The 21,422-nt window shown below is 41.7% G+C and overlaps 1 protein-coding gene across 1 annotated transcript; it reads right to left on the bottom strand.

Moving 5' to 3' along the window:
- Window positions 1-15,015: 15,015 nt before the first annotated feature.
- On the bottom strand, window positions 15,016-19,967 carry LOC135255053 (zinc finger protein 174-like). Its single transcript, XM_064335776.1, has 2 exons — window positions 18,604-19,967; window positions 15,016-15,242 (listed from the first exon to the last, which is right to left on the bottom strand). The coding sequence occupies exons 1-2, from the start codon at window positions 19,630-19,632 to the stop codon at window positions 15,240-15,242; spliced, it is 1,032 nt and encodes a 343-aa protein (XP_064191846.1). The 5' UTR covers window positions 19,633-19,967; the 3' UTR covers window positions 15,016-15,239.
- Window positions 19,968-21,422: the final 1,455 nt, after the last annotated feature.

Genomic DNA, 21,422 nt, shown 5'->3' with positions numbered 1-21,422 from the left:
ACTCCAGACTCTTTTTCAAGCACTACAGAATAGAGGATATTCAAAATCTTTTTTTAAATCCATAAAACAAACCAAACTAAACTACACACAATTAGAACACAAAAATATTATCCCCCTAATAACAACATTCTCCAAATACACTTCTAGGGGAAACATATCACTACAAAACAATCTGGAACATATTTTGGGCAAGACCAAAATAAAGGAAAACTTCAAAATAATCTCAGCATACAAAAGGAACAAAAATCTGAAGGACCTATTGGTACACATCAAATTGGGCCTCCCAAACAAAAAACCAAAACTACAGACAATATGCAAATTCTGTCGTGGCGATGGGTACGTATAATCCAATCAGCAGTGCCAATAACAATAGCAGGTTGCATCCTGAGTTGCAGGCTGAAGTTCATAATAAAAATCATGCACTAAAAGATGGAGTGACAGAAAAACATGCTTTTATGCTCCCTAAGAAACTACGAAACACAGCATAAAAAGTGAGATTTAAAAACTGAATACAGTACAATGTATCACTTCAGCGCACACAGAAAGTTACATTGAGATAGCAACACAGTAAAAAGATGAGACACGTGTCTTCAGTAATTTGCGTTATTATATCAAAACCACTAGCATACGGCACATTGTTAGGAAATTGAAACGATTTTGAAAAATATAACGTTAGCTAAATATATAGCTAGCAAGCTGATTATTATGTAGAATAGCCCGTCACCCCTCCCCCAGCCCCATAATACAGACTTGTCTTTGTTACTCTCCACGACACCAGTGAAGGCGAGTGGAGACTTCACTTCAATAGGCCTTTCTGAAATTTTCAACTGCGAATACAATACTTAGAAATTTCCATTCAATCTATGGGTAAGCTGTTATCAAATCAGTAAATAAAAAATCAATATAAAAATCAGCAATAGAGTTGCTGGTAATGTGGTAACACCGTCAGCATTCAAGGCAGAGCTTGGGTTGGACTTTAGTACATTTCCCACAGACAAGTTGCTTACCCTTGTCACAGCTGTCACAAATTGTGTTCCCTCCACATCTGGATACCTAGCAGCATTTTCTTTTTAGTGACCACTCTCGCTGCAGTGTGTTGGGCGCTTGTGGACTGCACAGTGGCATTAGGACGGTATGCCATGGAGTTTGTAAGCCTAGAGCCATCATGTGACTTGCAAGCAACTCCTTGGCCAACTCAAGGATAAATCTTCTTCAACTAATTATTTTGTCCATGCACTGCGTGTACAAATCACGGGCATTGATAGCAGCCAGATCCAAAATGTTGTAAAAAAAAAAAAACGGCAACTGACTAACAAAGACTGCCCCCCTTGACCGAATACAACCGTGCCAACTGATCCAAAATATCCACTCCCATTTTTGTGGCGTTACAATGGGTGAATATAATGGGTGAATAATATGTGGCGATTGGTTCTGGCTGTCTCTTTGGTCACTGCCAATCGATAATGTTTTGTGCATAGTGCTCAAGATGCACACATTTTTCTCGGGCTTGCACTGATAAACCGTGAGTGTAGCGTGTTCAGCTCTCCAGATTGTGGTGGAAAATCTCTCTTTATTTTGTGCCTTCACAGAAGGGGGCACTTCTTTTTGTTCATGGTACCAACCAATGTAGTTTTTTGCATATAGATTGTTCGCCAGAGCTATCGAGGTGAAGATATTGTCTTAGGTTATATTTCTTCCTTTTCCGATGAAGGGTTCCACAAGGTGCATTACCACATTGTCAGCTAATCGCTTGCTGACGGGGCTCGTCTCATCTTTCCCAAGGTATGGGAAAGCATTCAGCATATATTTGGTTTCAACGTCGGCTGCTATCCAGAACTTTATTCCAAATTTGTCTGGTTTAGTAGCTATGTACTGCATGAAGCGGCACCACACTTTAGTAGGGAACAACTGCTCATCAACAGTTATGTTTTCTCCTGGTGTGTAACATGCAGTACTGTTACTTACAAATTTGTTCCAGATTTCAGAAATCCTGGAAAATTTGTCTTTCTCAAGACATGTTGCCTTGTATCCTTGTCATCAAATCTCAGATAGTGTATGATGTCCCGAAACCTTTGCCTCAGCAGTTTCGTTGAAAAATGGATTCCCCAAGTCTGAAGAGCAAAAGTCTTCTAAATCCATGCTTTTACCGCCACTGATGCCTCATAAATACAGCAGTCTTATGAAAGCTTTCGACTCATTGCCTGACAGGTCCCAATTTTCTGCCCCATCACTGTGGGCCTCTGCCACAGTATATTTGACTATCTGCTCCCACACCAGAATGCCAATCAGACATAGCAGACTGCTCAGCAGACTTACAATGTTCTCCTTGGCGCACCATGTGGGCCCCGCCTTTTCCCGTAAGACATTGTATGATTGTGCTCAGCCCAGAGCAATACCAGCAGTCTGTTCTTCCCAAACTGTCCCATTGTTTACCCTTTCCTCTCTCTCTGAGACAAGCTCAGTCTCAGTCTCAACTTCAGAATCAGGACCTGAATCACATTCAATATCAAGCTCCATCTCCTCATCACCCGAATGCATTTCAATTGCATTCTGTATCAGGTCTAAAGTTTGCTTGGCAGTGTATCGCTGTGGTCGTCTGTACATCTTTGCAACCGATACCAAACCGAACTGGTCGCCAGAATAATCATGCTTCTCCTTTATAGCTCTGTTTTTGTAGCCAAATAGTAATTTGAATAGAAATTATTATAACAGCCCTGCCCATGCCATCATAGTTTAAGGTGTGAGGGGTGTGGTGTGGTGCGTGAAAAGCCAATTCTTTGATAGGGTGTAACATCCATAACATGTTACATTAATAATCTTTTCAATAAAACTTTCATAATGATTTCGCTTTTATTGTTTCAAGTTGCCTAAATGTGAATACTCTGCATAAAAATTTTGAATATATAAATAAAAAATTCAGTCAAGTTACGCAGCAACATCTGCAACGTGTAGGATATTTTTTCCATTGTGTGGTATTTTTTCCATTCTGTTTTCCATTTTTTAAAAACTTCTGTTTTGTGTCCTGCTTGTACCCTGTTTAATTGTATTATTGTTTTCAATTGTTCAATTATTGTTTTTTGTTTGTCTCGTTTTCCCTTCCCTCTCTGTGGCCTGATTGTGCATTGTGCCCTGCTGTGTCTCGTCAGTGTCTTGTCTATTTAAGTCTTCTTCTTCTTCCCTGACTCGGGTGCTGGTTCCTTGTGTTTTCGCTTGTGTTTCCACGTGTGTCTTGCCTAAGAGTTTGCCCGTGTTTCCCCGTGCCTGTTTTTGTCCACCTGTTTCGGCCCTGCCCGTTTAGCTTTTTGGATTTTCTGTTTTTTGTTTTTGAGTTTTTGTTATTAAAATCTGTGAACTTCCGTTTTGGAGTTACTCTGCATTTGGGTCCATTCCCTCGACAACCCGTGACAAATAACTATTTAGGACTATGATTTCAGAAGATAAACGAGGCATAAACCAATAATAACGAAACGATCACAATATTGGTGGTATTTGAAGACGGATCCATTTTATTTTAACCCTCGTTTAAAAATTGCCAGTTGCATAATAACTAAAAATAAAATGTAGGGCTATGATTTCAGAACATAAAGGAAAGGCATAGGCATAAACTATGGAGGATTAAATGTGCCAAAATCAACTAAAAATAATTCAATACATAAATGTGGAATTAAATAAATAATTAAATAAACAATTAAATAAATACTTCATTTTATTTCAAAATAATTAAATATTTCACACCTCATGGCTATTTAATTATTTCATGTTGTATTTCCGAATGGCGTTTTTATTTCCGAACTCCCTTTTTCATTTCATAATAACACTTTTCAAAACGTCAATTTCTTGTATGTTTAGGAACACTAGGAAAAGAGACAAGGAAAGGAGAAAAATAAGAAGTTGGAATGCACCCAATATCTTTTTTTTTCTTGCTGGTGTGCGCAATTTTTTGCTATGTGTCTGTAAGGATTTTAGTTTGTGAGTCTAACTGGCCATATCTATTATCAATGTGTGCAGACCAGGCTAGTGTGTTAACAGTATATAACAACATATTCTTACATTTTTGAACTCTGAAATCTATTTGAAAAAATGTGAAATAAAGATGAAATATACAAGTATGCCTTGCCCAATAGGATGAATAAAACTTTTTTTCTCAACAAAAGAAGCAGTCATGATCTTGTTTATTGAACCAGATTTTTCTTCTGAACAAAGAGGAGTCATCTTTTACTGAATAAAAATAAAACAAAAAATCTTTTCTAATAAACAAATTCTAGCTATTCATCACTAATTAAATAATAGACAATGCATGAATTAGCTTTTTCCTGCAGCGCACAATAATGCACTTAACAAGACAAAACAATTTTCTGATAATGTCAAACTCATCTTACATTAACTTTATCATATTTAAATTATCATTTTAAGCTTCGACAAAGCAAAAACAGCCGATTTGTATCGGGCCATAAATAAGATTTGAGCTACAATAGCCAACTACCAGCTTGTTTAGACTGTCCTTTAATTTTCAGTGGTACTGCAACTACTGTTTTGAAAATGAATGTCTTAAACAAGAGCAACATATACCATTCTCTTCCAGCAGCTGGCTTCTCAGTGAGGTTTTGATCTAATAACAGTACGATATGACTTAACTTTTTTTTATCAGCCATCTGAAGCTATTTGACTTGCAGTCGACTATCAGAGACTTCAAGTTTGAGTGCTAGTTTGAGGTGAGCTCAGGCAGATAATTGGAATGAATGCTTAACGATACATGACTGCACATTACTGTGTTTATCTCGTGACTTTGGAAAATAATCTAAGTTTATACTTTCCATCAGCAAAAATGGCCTATTTGGCTCAGCATATGCAATGCAGCACTCTGTACTGAGGCTGAGTTGGAGAAGTAGCATAGATCTGTTAGTTTCTAGGCAACTCGCCTTTGGATTGAACTACAGGAGTTCAATACACTCAAGTTGGTGAACTAATACATACAGCACACCAGAAATATTAGTTTAAAAATAACAAATCGATTGTGTACCACTAAGAACTCTCAGTAGAAACAAGACAAAGGGTTATTGACCTTCACAAGTCAAATAAACAAATCAATAAAAAATAAAGATACCACTTTCCACTATTAGGTCAATAATAAAGATGTTTTAAACCACTGGAACGGTACTAAACCTGCTTGGAAGAGAAAGTGAGTGCATCTAGCCAGTGAAGCAGCAGTGAAGCAGCCCAGTAAGCACAAGGCCGAATCAAGACCGAATCTAGAAGTGTCTACAGGGTTGGAAATCTAGGTTGAGAGATGTCTTGACAAGAACAGGCTAGGTTAGTTCCAATTTAGCTCACGTTTTACCCAGATGTAGCCTGGCTATATCCTAGTCAGCTAGAAAACTTTCAATGTTCCCCCAAATGTAGCTAGGTTTTCACCGAACATCTAGATTGTATATGACTTGCTTCAGTAATATATACTGATACAGCGCATGTTATTAGGCTGTTTGGCAATTTAAAAGAATAAACAGCCTTCAGAACATGTCCTTGTTTAGCCTGTGTTTGATATTTCTGGATATGGTGCCCAGTGCTCGGCATCAGATTCAAATTCTGGCACATAATTGATTGCGTTACAAAGAACCATTGCTCATATGTCTTTTTCCAACACTGGTCTAGTTATGGTACTTTACATTTGTCCAACAATTGTCATCATTCAGCAGTAAATAATGCTTAGCACATTCCTCTCCACATGTTTTTAGAAACTAACTGTGGTTAGTTGGGGGCTACGTGCTACTGTGCGTAATACCACACGTGTTGTTTAGGGCGTTGTCGCCCTTTTCAGTAGTCTGGCTTGATTGACAATTCATTTATTCAGTAGGTGAGAGTATAGGCTTTCTAACGATGTATAACATGTCAAATTTTGCTTTTGTGTTTTTTAGGTCAGCGTATCCAAAATGTTTCTTATCATCGCATCGCATCACATTTATCCAAAATGTTTCTTATCATTACGCATTGACTCTGTGGTAGCAGTAAAAGATGCTGCACCTAACGAAATGTGGTCAACGATTTTTTGTAATTTCTTGGAAAATACTGTTACTATTGAGGACTTCTGGGCATGGCTAAGGCATATGTTTGCTGATAGGCCTACACTGTAAAAAATTGATGTAAATTTACAGCAAATTTTAACAGTAAACTACTGTATTATTATTTTACAGTATTTTATTGTGGAATACAATGCATTGTGGGAGATTGTGTAGTGATGGGTTTGTGTACAGTAAATTACTGGAGAACGCATTGCATTCTGGGATGCGAATTGGAAAAAAAAAACGTTTTTGGCGCGATGAACATTAAGTTAATCTTTTTTATTTTAGCAAGGAAGCAAAGCTGATCTTGTCCACAGTTAACGAGGGAAAGTTATAGAAGAGCCAATCTGCACATTAACGAACAGGTATGGTCCCCAATCCCCATCGTAAAATCGTCATTAACATTTGATTACTGTTCACGTTGTTTATTTCAAAGGATCCGAATCATCGAATTGTTTAGTTATCGGCGCCATTTAGTTTCTAGTTGGAGAGTTCAAACTTGGTGAAACAAGCTAGCAGTAATCTAGCTTGTTAGCTAACTGGAGCAGCAGCAGCTTTTCAAAAGTAACGTTTTTCTTAGAGCTGTCTTGCAGCTAACTAGGACATTGGTATTTTCATTGCTATTTTTATTTTAATTTTCTTAAAATGCATTCTTGTTTGCATTTGTTTATTGTCCATATTTCTGAGTGATATTATTGCTAGAGGCTTTTGTATATCCTTGTGCTGGCACAAAAAGTGCTGGTGGCGATAGATATTTTCCTGCGTTAGCCCTAACTCCCTCTCTGCAAATTAAAGTGAAGGAGATACGAGCTCTTTTTTGGAAAATAATTATCATTGATATGTTATCACGTGCAAACATATTGTTTGTTTTTTATTCCAAAGTTTATGAAGCTTTAATTGAATGGTAAGTTATCTGTGCCATTCGGTTGCTATCTTGCCGCTAAGCCACTGTTATTGACCTACTTTTTATTTTCTTAACATTAAACGATATTGTTGCTTGCATGTGTGTACTGGAAGAGGACATATTTCTGATAATTGCTGAAAGGTTGTTGGCCGTGCTGGTTGCATGAGTGGATGATGCATACATAACGTGGACTGCTGCACTGCGCAATGTTTCTTTCTTCGAAGTGGACTGAGGGAATTGTGCTTAAACCCCAACCCTGCAAATTATTTTGAACATTGGTGTGCTTCACTTGATTTGATTTTAATAGAAGATAGCAGCCATTTTCTTAAGCCTGCTTCTGTTGGTGTTGCTAAATAATATTGCATTGCATTTTTGGGGTAGGGTTTAGCTAACTTGGAAGATAGTGTCAGACATCTGTTGTATTTATTTTTCAGTCATATACTCACATATTCAAGTAATTATTTACATAAAATACAGGCTGTCCTCTCAATGGTTGATGAAACTGCAGTGGCTCCATATGTTACCCAGCTCCTCATGGCATATTTAAAGGAGAAGAGTGATGCACTTCTCATCCAGGCAGATGTAAGTTAAAACAATGCTCCTCATGTCATCAATCAGAAGTACACAAACTGTACAAGGAATTGTACTCAATGCCATAAGATATCCTAATTATGTTGTTTTTGTTTTGCAGGTCTCTGCCACACCAGCTGATATAGAGAGGACACTCTCCTTGCCAGACAGCCCAAGACTGATTGTTTTAGGTATGTATAATTCATTGTATAGTACATTTCTTTGTACTGTGACAGTTTGTGTTGCCAAGGGGTCATTCCATAAAGTAGGGCTCATTGAACTAATTATTGAACTAGCTGAGCATTTTTATCTCTGTGTCTATTTCTGTTTTTTTCTCTCAAAGCAATTATATCAGTATAGAAGAATATCATTTTGCCATACTTTTGAGCATAAAGTACAGCTCATTATGCTTTATTTCATTCAGCCTGTTTTGTTCATGATTATTAAGGGATGTGACAATTTCTTTGTGGCACTGTATTTTAACGTAATCCTTATTATTGCTTGTAGGCAACACACTGATGACTGCAGAGAAGTGGATGCTAAGTATTGAGGGCCAGGTGGTGTGTAAGGCGCAAAGCTCATCAGCAACCTTTGTGTCTGGGATGGCAGCAGTCTTTGCCAGCTTCTACAATTTTAACCTTCAGTATCAAGAAGAAACCGTATGTACGCTTGAATTCATTCAAAGGTACAAATAAACAAATTGTCATGCAATTATTTTTGTAGGGATTTTACTTAATTGTTTAAAATTTGGTTTATTCCATAAATTTTGCTCCAGGACTGCCCATCCTTACACCCAACTGCTGCTATCTAAAGGTCTTTTCTTCAGACTATGTATTTTACTCTATTATTCTACTGACTTAATTCTCAATTTTCTTCCTGGTTGGCTCCTACAGTTGATTGCTTCTGTTGGACCATAGTTAGCAGCCTTGATTAAGAACTCATGTTTCATCATCTTTGTCTTGCAGAACTTTTCTCGGTATCAATCCGGAAGGAGGTTCGAAGGCCAGATATGGCAAGGTCATCGGTAAGAAATCTGGACAGATGGTCCAGAAGAAACCTGAGACCATGAATCCCCATGTCTGCTCACTTCTGAGAAAGCTGGCGGATTTTGAGTGGAACGCAGTGTAAGAACATGTAAGTGTGGAATGCATTTCTGTCTTTGTTTGCTCTGGAGAGGCAGGATGTGTCAGGCCATATTCATGGTGTAATATAAACATCAGAGGGAGCATCATCCAGAAAGATACGGGATTACCTAATGTCAGTTTCTGTGGACTTCTCCTTTTGTGTTTTTCAGAGAATGGCCAACAGTGGTAATTTACTGCCACCAAGGTTCTGGAGATTTCAATCTCATTGGTTGAAGGACCAAACACTCCAGAACCATGGGTGACAGCAAGTCACCAATGTTGGCGTCCACCATTGTGAACTGATTGGTTAACTAATGGTTGAAATAAACTGATCCCAAAAAAAATAAAAAGCTAATGAGCTTGAAAACATTAAAAAGGAGATGAAAATGAAGTGCAAATGAAATATATGTATATGTACTTACCTTTCTGGGATGATCCCACATCGAGTGTAAGTTGACAGTGGGTACAGAGTACATAAAATGCATAGATAACCAAGTGCATGTTAAAAAGGAACGGAAAAAACATTATGTATACACTGTTGGAAATTATGTAACACTTTGGGGTTTAACAATTTGGGTAGAGGAAATGTTAACGTACCACAGGGTTGATGCTATGCTATGCTATGTTGTCTGTCATTGTCTGTCCCGGAATGTTACCAATACAAGATTATATCATTGTGAGTAACATGACTAGGAATTTCTGGTGACCCTGTTGATAATCTAAAGTAGGTCCCTGTTTTTTGCCTCTTAGGACTGCTGTGATGAGAATTTTTTTCCTGGTGGAATTCACGGTACCTGGCCTGGAGAGTGTTTGTTTTCAGCCAAGAGCAGAGCCTTTTTATGGGTCGTGGGTGTTCCAGAAGGTCTTCCTCTTTTTTAGTTAGTTAAATTTTTTTGTAGCCATCTCCAGACTGTTGAAATTCAACAATACTCTTGTTTCTTAGTTCTTTATGTTCCTTTGTGGTAATGTATTTCATATATGTGTTCATCATTTTCACATTCCATTTAAACAGGAAGCCATGAGAGGCATCAATACAGTTCCCTACCTTTAAGACAAACAAAAAAAATAGGTGCATGCTGATGCAGATTTATTTTGTTGGATTTCGATTTTGTTGTTTATTTTGTTGGATATGTAAGATCATTATTAGAGTTAAAGCATGGTCCTTTTTGGAGGAAGAAAAATAAAGTTATTTGTTTAAAAATGACTTTTTTTGGGAATGACATTATGGGGCCTAAAATGAAGCTCATTTTCACTTATTGAATTACAAAGTAATTTTGAAATAAAAGAATAATAAATACTACACTACTTGTGTGTTCTTTACTTTTCACATGCTTTTATTTTTGTTTTGGATATGATTATTTCAGGATGCATTTGTTTTTGATTACTATCTAACAAGTGAACAGCCTACTGTCTTGTGCTACTGTGTATTAGCTAAGTTATATGCCCAGTGGGCTTCTCAGATGTTTAACCAAAAGCAGCATGCATATAGAAGTGATTGGCTTTCTAGTGTCTTACCACTGATAAATACAGCAATGTCACTGCAGTGCACTTAATTTTGAACTAATAATTATGTCTGTTGAACAGAGTGAGAAATTTGAAAGTGACTTATTTGATATGGTTTTATTACACAGACCATTTTTGTGCAATGATCACAAAGCATAATCTTTAAAACACTAAAGCTACATTTTTATATTACTGTATATTTACAGTACCGTATTGTAACTATTACTGTAAAACTGTACAGTAGAATACTGTAAAAATGACTGTAATTACAGGAAAATTTGCATAACAATATCGAATTTGCATACCGTGCTGTAAAAATACAGTAATGCACTGTAAAGAGTACAGTAATGCATTGTAAATAATTAACAGTAACAGGTACAGTAATTTACTGTTTATATATGTTACAGCTATTTACTGTAAATTTACAGTTTTTTACTGGCAACTCTGCCAGTAATTTACTGTAAAATTACAGTAAAAATTTTTTACAGTGTAGCTGACATCGTTTTCTGGAGCAAAACAGAAGCGAATAGAATAGTATCATTGATTTGCTGTCTCTGTCTCCATCTACTGAACATAGATAAGATTTCATCATTGCTATGTAAGTATTACTGCTCAAAATATTTTGGTTATATACGTTATTTTTGAAATTGAGTGTCTTTAAATAGGTTAGTGGTATTATATAATGTGGATATTTTACACTGTATTGTAGGCGTTAGTTAATAGTGTAATAGTTTTTGTGAAGCATGCAACAGTGATGACGTGAGAGTTGGAACATTGTCAAAAAGGTGGTGGATGGTCGAAAATTGTTTTCACGTCGTCCCATCCCCATACAAGAAAACATACGAGAGTACAGAGCATAGAAATACATACACGAGTTATTACATATTTAGGTACTGTGCCACATTGTGTGACAATATTTTTGCATTATTTGTTTAATCTGATAGCAATGTTTCTTAAACCTTTATAAGGGGGTCATTTATATGCTTTATAATGGATACAAAGCATTTTATTCATTTTGAAGAAATTTTGGATGTATTTCTGGACCCCTAGATATTTTAGACCACTGTACTGACGGAAAGCTTGTAATTCCCATTTGAAAATGATGCAAAAATGGGTTTCTTGAGTCAAATCAGTTGATTTGTAGTTAAATACGTGAATATATTGTGATTTACAGCAATGCATCATTTAGACATTTTGGATAAATTTGGAGATGCTGGGTACACTGCTTAGTTTTTGCTTCATGCATCTATAGTAGTTCTACATATCAACCATTAGATTTTATGTATAGTTTAACCTGCTGTATATATGCAATCTCTCAGTATTTCATTGCAAACTAAAAAAGTGCAAATTCATTTTTGATTTTTTGTCTAGACAATTGCATTTGTGGCACTTTATTTCTTACAAAATTATGAATATAAACGAATCAATTAGTATTGTAAATTGTACAAATGTCTTGCTTCATTTAAGCCATTTTCCAAGTCTCTGTGATGCTCACATCTGGAGTTATAAAGCTTTAAATAGGGTGCCCCCTAAATGGGCAAGGATTGGCCAGATTTGGCATGTGTGCTAAGAGGTTAAAAAAGTAAGTTGCTATGTTAAAACTATAACAGTTGTCACGTGCAGGCATGCTAGAATGGAAACTTCAGTGATGGTTGTCAGACTTGTTAGCAACTTACTTTCTAAAAGCGCATAACAGCTTCGAAATCCACCGTGGTTATATTAATAGGTGTAATTTATCTTGTAGAATAAAACGTGGAGCTCACTTAGGCTTACATTCACCACAGACCGTATTTTTGGAAAAAACGAAATCCCTGTGGGAAAAATGAATTGGAAATCTGACGAGGGAACCCATGGTTCAAAAAACCTAACTTTCGGGTTGTCGGACTACAAACTGTAACACTCTCTTGCTAGTTGTCATTATAGCTTATAGTTATAGTGCTAGCAAGGAACCTAGGGTTGACTTGGTGTCTATAACAGAATGAAAGCCTGTTACTAAGTACCTAAAATGTACACAGGATATTTAATTTGGTTATTGATTGCCAACAGCCACAGTTTACAGAGTCCATGATTTTCTATTGGAAAATGATGAAACACAGCATGATCATATGGAGAGCAATAGTTGTAACAACCTGGCACAAAGCACTTAATTCATTCATCATCCAGCTCCTCTAACCTGGACTATTCCAACTATACCATTTAATCTTCTATTATTCCTGTTAGCTTTTACCTCAGCTGTAACATCCTCAACCCATTTTATTTGCTGTCTACTACTTTACACCAGGCCGACCAGTGGAGGATGGGCTCCCCCTCTATAGCGGGTTCCTCTTGAGATTTCTTCCCATTGAGTTTTTCTCGCCGCTGTTTGAGGGTTTTCAACAGTTGTAGCTGGTTAACTTTTCTGAATAATGCAAGCATTCGGTGGCACTCGACTGTAACATAAGTTGGCTAGTTATATCTAGCTAGCAGGCTAGCCACAACTTTTGACTGGTTTTAAGTCTAGAAGTGTGTACTCTCAGCCATTCTGTGTTATGGGAGCTAGCTACTACTAGCTACTGATGTTTAAAGGAAACAGACAAGTGACTTCCAAAATAAATAGAAATGTGTTCAGTAACTCGGTGATTGATTGTAGTCTAACTGGTGAATCTAAAGCCATAAATGACCTCCCTGTGGTTCCTAACTATTCTTCGCCAGCGTGGCTCTGCTCTCAAGCAAAATGCATCATTGTGAAAAGCAATTGCAGACAGGAAGAGCTAGCTAATATAATTCCCTTGATTTATCTGCTTGCTGTGTCCTGTATGTCTGTGCGGTGCATAGATATGCAAAATATATAATCAGTATTGCTTTTTATTTTTTATTCAAATGGAAACATGCAATGTGCTTTATGTTTTTGGCTATGCATATAAACAATGTGTAGTTTTAAAATAAGAACTTGTCACCGACTGCAATATTGGCTCATTTTCATTGTTTACAGGAAAAAGTACCATGTGGGCAAAGACAACCTTTAGATACGATTTGCTGTACTGTAATATTGTTTGTCCTACTGTCCTGAACTCTGGTACTGACATAATCTAGGCAGAACAAGGTGGAAATTATTCAAGTTTGCCATTGTGCTGATAAATGTACCCAGTCACTTCAAAACTGTCCCGGTCAATTGTGCTTCATGAAATACACGCTAAGATATTTTTATTTAACCTTTATTTACCCAGGGTAGGTTCACTGAGCACGGATGCTCTTTTGCAGGAACGCCCTGCTTCACACTCATACACATTCACACCTGGGAGCTCCCCAGTACAACCACAATCCTCTATTGTTGGCCACTGAGCAGGTCCACTGGAGGGATGACAAATCCACTGAAAAATGAACATTCGTATCCTAAGAAAAGCGGTGAGTAGCCTACAATTAAAGAGAACCGCAAAGTGAATTAAAAATCTGTCTGCGGTATTCTACAAAAAGCTGTAGCCACTGACGTGATGGTTAGTTTATCAAAGCACACAGACAAATTTACGCGTTTACTGAATGTGTTGAACAATGAGTTAGACATGAAATAATAAATAAATGGGCAAAATGCAAAAATTACATAAAATATTGATAAATTAGGCTTATGTATTATATTATTTATGTATTATATTTATACAATCATCCTCTTTGTAAATGACATGTTTATCATCTTCATCACCATTTCACCTTAATCAGCATCATTTGAAACATAATTTAAGAGCAAATTATATATAGCTATTCTCATTCGTCAACACCATCATGCAAAGACAGAAATACTATACCTAATAACATTTAAATGATATTAGGCTATTGGTAGCAATATCAAAATGAGAATGTAGTCAAAATAATGTTGTGTTGAATCAGCATAATAGAATCTTAATTTAAGAGCCACATATGCCTTGCTTTATTAGCTACAAATCATTTGTCACGAGTCATCACCATGAACAGTGGACACAAGAAAATTATGGCAGGTAACATTACTATTAGTAATATTAATATATCAAAATAACAATATAATCAAAACAATAATGGCAGTGGATTCATGTTATCCTAGGTCATGGTTTAATACATTGTGTATTCTGATATACTGGTTCTGTGCATGCAACTCTGAATTCAACCCTTTTCTGCATAAATGAGTCAATAACAATAATCATACTCGTTCATGTATGAGACGAGCGGGTGTGCTCATCTATGCAGTTACGAGCACTGTGACATAAAACTATGCGGACCAAATCCAAATCTTCTTCAAGAACAAAAATCGGTGCCTGGGTCATAATTATTTCAGTGTGAAGAAATTTTAGAGATAAAAAGTTTTGTCCAAAATAATTTAATTTGGCCAGGGTAAATGCTTAATTTTGAATGGGCTTCAATGGGGAAATTTGCTTTTTGGCACCAGAGGCTTACTAAACTGCAATACCTTGAGTAACCACTGGAGTTTATGAGCTTCATCGAGAATGGCAATCCCTGGTCCTCTGGTCCCCACTCATCTGGTTAATTTACAGCTTATGACCAGAGCTTATGTCAGCTATAATGCTATCACATTCTTACAATATAGTTTATAGAGTATCTCAGGAATCTCAGCTGGTAGAAAAGAATGAGAAGAGGTTACTGCAGGGTCCAAAATGATCTTTCTGGCTTACCTGCCAAGGTGGCAGATAGATGAAAATTTCTGGCCAGATGTATTTTTACTGGCCAAAGTAATGCAATTGCACTATATCGTCTTAGGTGGTCGCCTAACTTTTATCCATACAGTAAACAAAATAGGCATCCCACTGCAGTAACCATTTTAAATGAGGAATAGAACACTAAAGGATGTAGTGCAAAGAAGACTTTATTAAATGATACACTTAGCTATTGTAGCAAGTCGAGTGCTACCGCTCGTTTGAGAGAGGAGACAGACACGTTAATTCTTTCAGGACGCGACTGCGTCTTGTTTTTATTTTCGGCCGCCACGCGGCTTTCTGGTTACAATACACAATAACCGAGGGTTTGTTTCTCAATTCACTGCTGACAGCCCGTCAGCTCTCCTTCCTTCTCCCGTTCTCCCGCTTCTCTCTCTGTCGAGCAGGTTTTAAACGTCCAGGCTCACTGTCGAGGTAATCAGCACATTGTCAATCAATCACACAATTAACCCTCCGTGCTGATTAATAAACCCCAACAGCCGTGGCGCAGAGTTCCGAGAGCCGCCCCGCCCCCTCTCTCTCTGCAGCCAACGCAAAACCACGCCCACCCTACCACATACCCCCACCGCCCGACTTAGGCCGGGGAGCCATCCGGCCGATGACCGACCCCCCCCCACCCCCTTCGGGGCGAGAGAGGAAGTCCGCCACCACCATCTGCGCCCCCGGCCTATGAACCACCTTAAAATTAAAGGGCTGTAGAGCCAGATACCACCGGGTGATTCGCGGGTTGGTATCCTTCATGCGGTGGAGCCATTGTAGGGGAGCGTGGTCCGAACAGAGGGTGAATGGGCGACCCAGCAGGTAGTAGCGCAGGGACCCGACCGCCCACCGGATGGCGAGGCACTCCTTTTCTACCGTGCTGTACCTCGCCTCCCGCTGGGATAGTTTACGGCTGAGGTACAGCACCGGGCGGTCGACTCCCTCCACCTGCTGGGTCAAAACAGCCCCCAGCCCTCTGTCCGATGCGTCAGTCTGCAGGATAAAAGGAAGAGAGAAATTAGGGTGAACAAGAGCGGCTCCCGCAGAGGGCTTCCTTTACCCTCTCAAACGCTCGCTGGCACGGCTCCGTCCACTGGACCGGATCTGAGGCACCTTTGCGAGTTAAATCAGTCAAGGGGTTGGTCAGCTGTGAAAACGCCGGAATAAACCGCCTATAGTAGCCGGCCAACCCCAAGAACCTCCTTACCTCTTTTTTCGTCTTGGGTCGTGGACAGGTCGCAATCGCCGCGGTTTTATCCACCAGAGGTCGCACCTGTCCACTTCCCAAGTGGTACCCCAAATACCGTACCTCCGCTCGGCCAATCGCACACTTCTTTGGGTTAGCCGTGAGCCCCGCCTGCCTCAAGGACTCGAGCACCGCCCCCACATGCCGCATATGCTGTGCCCAGCTGCTACTGTGGATGATAACATCATCCAGATAGGCAGCAGCATACGCAGCATGCGGACGCAGCAGCCGATCCATCAGGTGCTGGAAGGTGGCTGGGGCCCCGAATAACCCAAACGGAAGTGTTCGGAATTGGTACAAACCGTCCGGAGCGGAGAAAGCCGATTTCTCTTTGGACTTTGCAGACAAGGGAATCTGCCAATAGCCCTTAGTCAGATCCAGTGTCGAGAAAAACGAGCCGTGCCCAGCCGATCCAGGAGTTCGTCGACCCTAGGCATAGGATAGGCATCAAAATGTGACACAGCATTCACTTTCCTATAATCCACACAGAACCGAATAGAGCCATCCGGCTTACTTACCAGCACGATGGGACTATTCCAGGCACTGTGGGACTCCTCTATTACACCCAACTCCAGCATGGTCTTTATTTCTGCCTGCACCAATTTCCTTTTGTGCTCCGGCAGTCTATAGGGGCAGGAACGTACCGTTACTCCCGGGGGGGTGTCGATATGGTGGTGTATGAGGTTCGTGCGTCCTGGTAGGGGAGAAAACACATCCGCAAACCGTTTTTGCAACATGGCAAGGTCTGCTCTCTGACTTGGCGAGAGGTGGCTATCTGAAAGGGGTGGGGTCTGATTGATTGAATTTACTACCTCCGGCCCCAGCTCGTCCCTCTCCTGATCCACCATTACCAGAGAAACAGCCACCACCTCTTTCCAGGCTTTTAATAAATTGAGGTGATAAATCTGTTTCGCTCCCTCTCTATCAGCACGCTCCACCTCATAGTCAACCTCCCCAACTCGTCGTGTGACCACGAAGGGCCCTTGCCACTTGGCGAGTAATTTTGTACTGGAGGTTGGAAGTAATACCAGGACTTTATCTCCCGGCGAGAATTGTCGTAGTTTCGTCCCTCTATTGTAGTGCCTCTGCTGACGTTCCTGAGCCTCGAGCAAATTCTCCCGTGACAACCGACCCAGTGTATGGAGTTTTGCTCGCAGGTCCATAACGTATTGCAACTCATTTTTGCTGGGGCTTGGACCGTCCTCCCAGCTTTCTTTAACTAGGTCCAATATTCCCCGAGGTTTTCTACCGAATAACAGTTCAAAGGGAGAAAATCCCGTGGAGGCCTGGGGAACCTCCCGCACTGCAATAGAGGGACTAACCACTTATCCCAATTTCGGCTATCGTCGTGAATGAACTTTCGAATCATGGACTTCAGAGTTCTATTAAACCGCTCCACAAGCCCATCTGTTTGGGGATGGTATACACTGGTTCTAATAGAGCGGACGCCCAGTAATCCGTATAGCTCATTTAGTGTACGTGACATAAACGAAGTGCCCTGATCAGTCAGAATCTTTTTCGGGATTCCGACCCGGGAGATAATTTGAAACAGAGCTTGTGCAACACTCTTAGCTGAAATATTGCGCAACGGCACTGCTTCGGGATACCGGGTCGCATAATCCACCAAGACCAACACGAAACTGTATCCCTGGGTGCTCCGTTCAAATGGCCCGATGAGGTCCATAGCAATTCGGTCAAAGGGAACCTCTATTAAGGGTAGTGGGCGCAAAGGCGCTTTTGGGGTGGCCGGGGGGTTCACTAATTGACACTCGGGACAGGACGCACACCACCGACGTACGTCCGCCCAAATGCCCGGCCAGTAAAACCGAGCCATTATTCGGTGTAGTGACTTATCATACCCTAAGTGTCCCGCCATGGGGTTGTAATGAGCCGCCTGGAAAACCATTTCCCGGCGGTTTCTGGGTACCAACAACTGGGTCGTTTCTTCACCGGTCTGAGCGTCACGACACACTCGATACAACCTGTCCCTAATAATAGAAAAATAAGGGTGAGAGAGTACTGCATCGGGGCGCACCTGCTGACCATCAATCCGCATCACTTAGTCATAGGCAAAGCGTAAGGTGTCGTCCCGAGACTGCTCGAGTGGGAAATCCTCCGCGGGTTGGAATACAGGACCCCGGGGAGTCTCAACCAGAGGCTCGCCTGGGTCCCTCCCCGCCCCGGCCGTGTCGGACGGCCCTGCGTCACCACCGTCAACAGCACACACGTCACACTTCCCTATCGGTCGTGATCGCAACCCCAGCATGTTTCTAGAAATCTCCCTAAACCCCGCCCAATCAGTACCCAAGATTAGGGGATGCGCAAGCCGGGAGCTAACCGCAGCCTTCACAATATGCGTTTTTCCCTGGTAACAAATTTCCACGGGTACTACCGGATACTTGTGCACATCTCCATGCACACACCGAATGGAAACCCAGGGTGCCTTTACCAATGCCTCGGTTCGAACCAGGTTTTGCTGGATCAGGGACTGCATAGCCCCCGAATCCAACAGCGCCCGGTGTTCACTCCCTTGCACCCTTACCGGGATGCAGTACGCTCCCTCCTGATCGGGAGCGGAAGTGGGCGGCCCGACCACCCGGACCACCTGCCCCACTTCCATAAGTGGACAATCGCGGCGCAGGTGACCCAGCTGTCCGCACCGCCAACACCCCGGTCCGAGCGTCTGAGGCGCCCTCTGCGAGCCGGAGCCCCCCGCCACTGAGCCTGGACCTGGAGAGGGAATCGGAAAAAAGGGGGGATTAGTTTGAGGAAAGGGAGGGGGCAGAGCCCTGGGGACAGGGGAGGGGCCAGTACGAGGAGGGGGTCTCCTCCTGGGCGCCGGTTCCGGCCGTGCTTGCTGCTGGGCGCTGGGGTATAGCACGAGGTGGTCCTCCGCCAGGGTAACCGCCCCCTCTAAGTTGGTCGGGCGATGGCAGCGCACCCAATTCGCCGTTCCCTCCGGCAACCCTTCCAGGAACTGTTCCAGTACGACCTGCTCCACTACGCCCCCGGTGGACCGGATCTCCGGTTGTAGCCAACGCCGGGCCATGTGGGTTAGCCTTTGGGCGTATGCGAAGGGACGGTCCTCCGCCCCCAGTTTCGCCGTCCGGAACCGGCGCCGATAATCCTCCGGGCTGCAGCCTAGTCGGTCCAGGATCGCCCTCTTCACCGTCTTGTAATCCGCCCGGGCTCCGGGCGGCAGACCATGCGCCGCCTGTTGGGCTTCCCCAGTTAAAAGGGGCAGGAGGTGTACAACCCACTCCTCGTGGGGCCACTGGCACGCCTCCGCTGCCACCTCAAAACTCTCCACAAATGCCTGGATGTCATCGTCGGCTGTCATCTTGGGTATGTGGATCCGGAGAGGGGATCGGGACGGCGGGTTCCGGGAGCTGGTTTCCCCGGCGGCAGCCAGCTGTCGCAGCGCCTGGGTCTGGAGGGAGGCTTGTGCACGCAGAGCCTCCATCTGCTCTGCGTGTACGGCCGCCTGCCTCTCCTGCATTTGGGCCATCCCCTCCAGCATCCGCGCCAGCGCTACGAGAGGCTGCGCCGCCTCGCTCCGGTTTGGGTCCATTTTGACCTTCTCTCTCTCTCTCTCTTTCTGCCGCTCCCCCGTACGGGCCACCACTGTAGCAAGTCGAGTGCTACCGCTCGTTTGAGAGAGGAGACAGACACGTTAATTCTTTCAGGACGCGACTGCGTCTTGTTTTTATTTTCGGCCGCCACGCGGCTTTCTGGTTACAATACACAATAACCGAGGGTTTGTTTCTCAATTCACTGCTGACAGCCCGTCAGCTCTCCTTCCTTCTCCCGTTCTCCTGCTTCTCTCTCTGTCGAGCAGGTTTTAAACGTCCAGGCTCACTGTCGAGGTAATCAGTACATTGTCAATCAATCACACAATTAACCCTCCGTGCTGATTAATAAACCCCAACAGCCGTGGCGCAGAGTTCCGAGAGCCGCCCCGCCCCCTCTCTCTCTGCAGCCAACGCAAAACCACGCCCACCCTACCACAGCTATTCTTAAAGATTGTCTTAGATATTAAGTAAACACAACACAACATTTTAAGTCTTAAAATTGCAGGACATCTCACATCTACCGACCATGATTCCCATTTTTCTGTCTTAACAGTGCACACACTATAAGATGAGGCAACAACATGAGGTTGCGCATTACAGGGCAATGATGAGGGATAGACTTTGGTATGTGTTGGCTGTAAACTATAGGAAGAGACGGTCGCCATGGATGAAGAGCTGCTGGTGGCAGTTTTTGTCTGTGCCTTCAGCCCATGTGCACAGAAAAACATAAATAAGGAATCATACACAAATCGTTGCTTGGGTGGACATGGCCAAACTCTCAGTAGTAGCGGACTACTAAGAGATTTGTAGGTGAAAACGTAAACATTGATAATAATCAGGGCAATAGATAGCTTTATTCTTCATATTGAAGCGATAACTATTCTTTTTTTTTGCTTTAAAATGTTACACCTATCAGCCATGTACAGTACGTTACCTTAGTGTGATGTATGACTGTGGGTTTATGAAAAATCAAATCTGTCATTAACATTTCAGTAGCATTGCTTCCCCATACTGCTGTAAACTCATTGGTAAATGAGAAAAATCGCCTTCTGGATCAGAAGAATGGGAGGGCAATTAATAGGAGCACCCTGACCCTCTCACACTACACCAGCAATTAGGCTTGCAACCTACTGTTTTCACTCCGATCTTAATACAATAAAAAAAATTGTCTGGGACGCCCAAATTGCCTGTGATTTTTTTGTAGTGTACACCCAGCCTAGCATTGCTAATACAAAATTTATATTTACACAGGGTTCATTCAGACATTTTAAACTAAATCACACAAACGATTCAAGGTACAATTTTTGATTCAGAGATGGTAACCAAAATGTAACCTAACATTTTAAAAGTATCCACAAGGTAAGGTACACTATATGAACAAAAGTATCTGGATGCCCCTTGGTCTTGGACTGTTTTTTATGTTTTGGACTTGGCCCCTAGGTCAAGTGAAGGGAAATTTTAATGCAATGACATTCTAGATGATTCTGTGCTTCAGTTTGGGGAAGGCCCTTCCCTGTTTCAGCACAACAATGCCCTCAGCACACAAGGTCCACATAGAAATGTTTTTTTCTAAATCGGTGTGGAAGAACTCTGTCTGCACAGAGCCCTGACCTCAACCCCATCCAACACTTTAGGGATCAATTGGAAAGCCAACTGCGAACCTAATTGCCCAATCAGTGCCCGGCCTCATAAATGATCTTCTGGCTGAATGGATGCAAATCCCTGCAGCAATGCTTCAACATCTAGTAGCCTTCCCAGAAGATTTTAGGTTGTTATAGCAACTAAGGGT

The sequence above is a fragment of the Anguilla rostrata genome, chromosome 5 (assembly GCF_018555375.3).
Source record: "Anguilla rostrata isolate EN2019 chromosome 5, ASM1855537v3, whole genome shotgun sequence".
NCBI lineage: Eukaryota > Metazoa > Chordata > Actinopteri > Anguilliformes > Anguillidae > Anguilla > Anguilla rostrata.
This window is presented reverse-complemented; position numbering and strand designations above follow the sequence as displayed.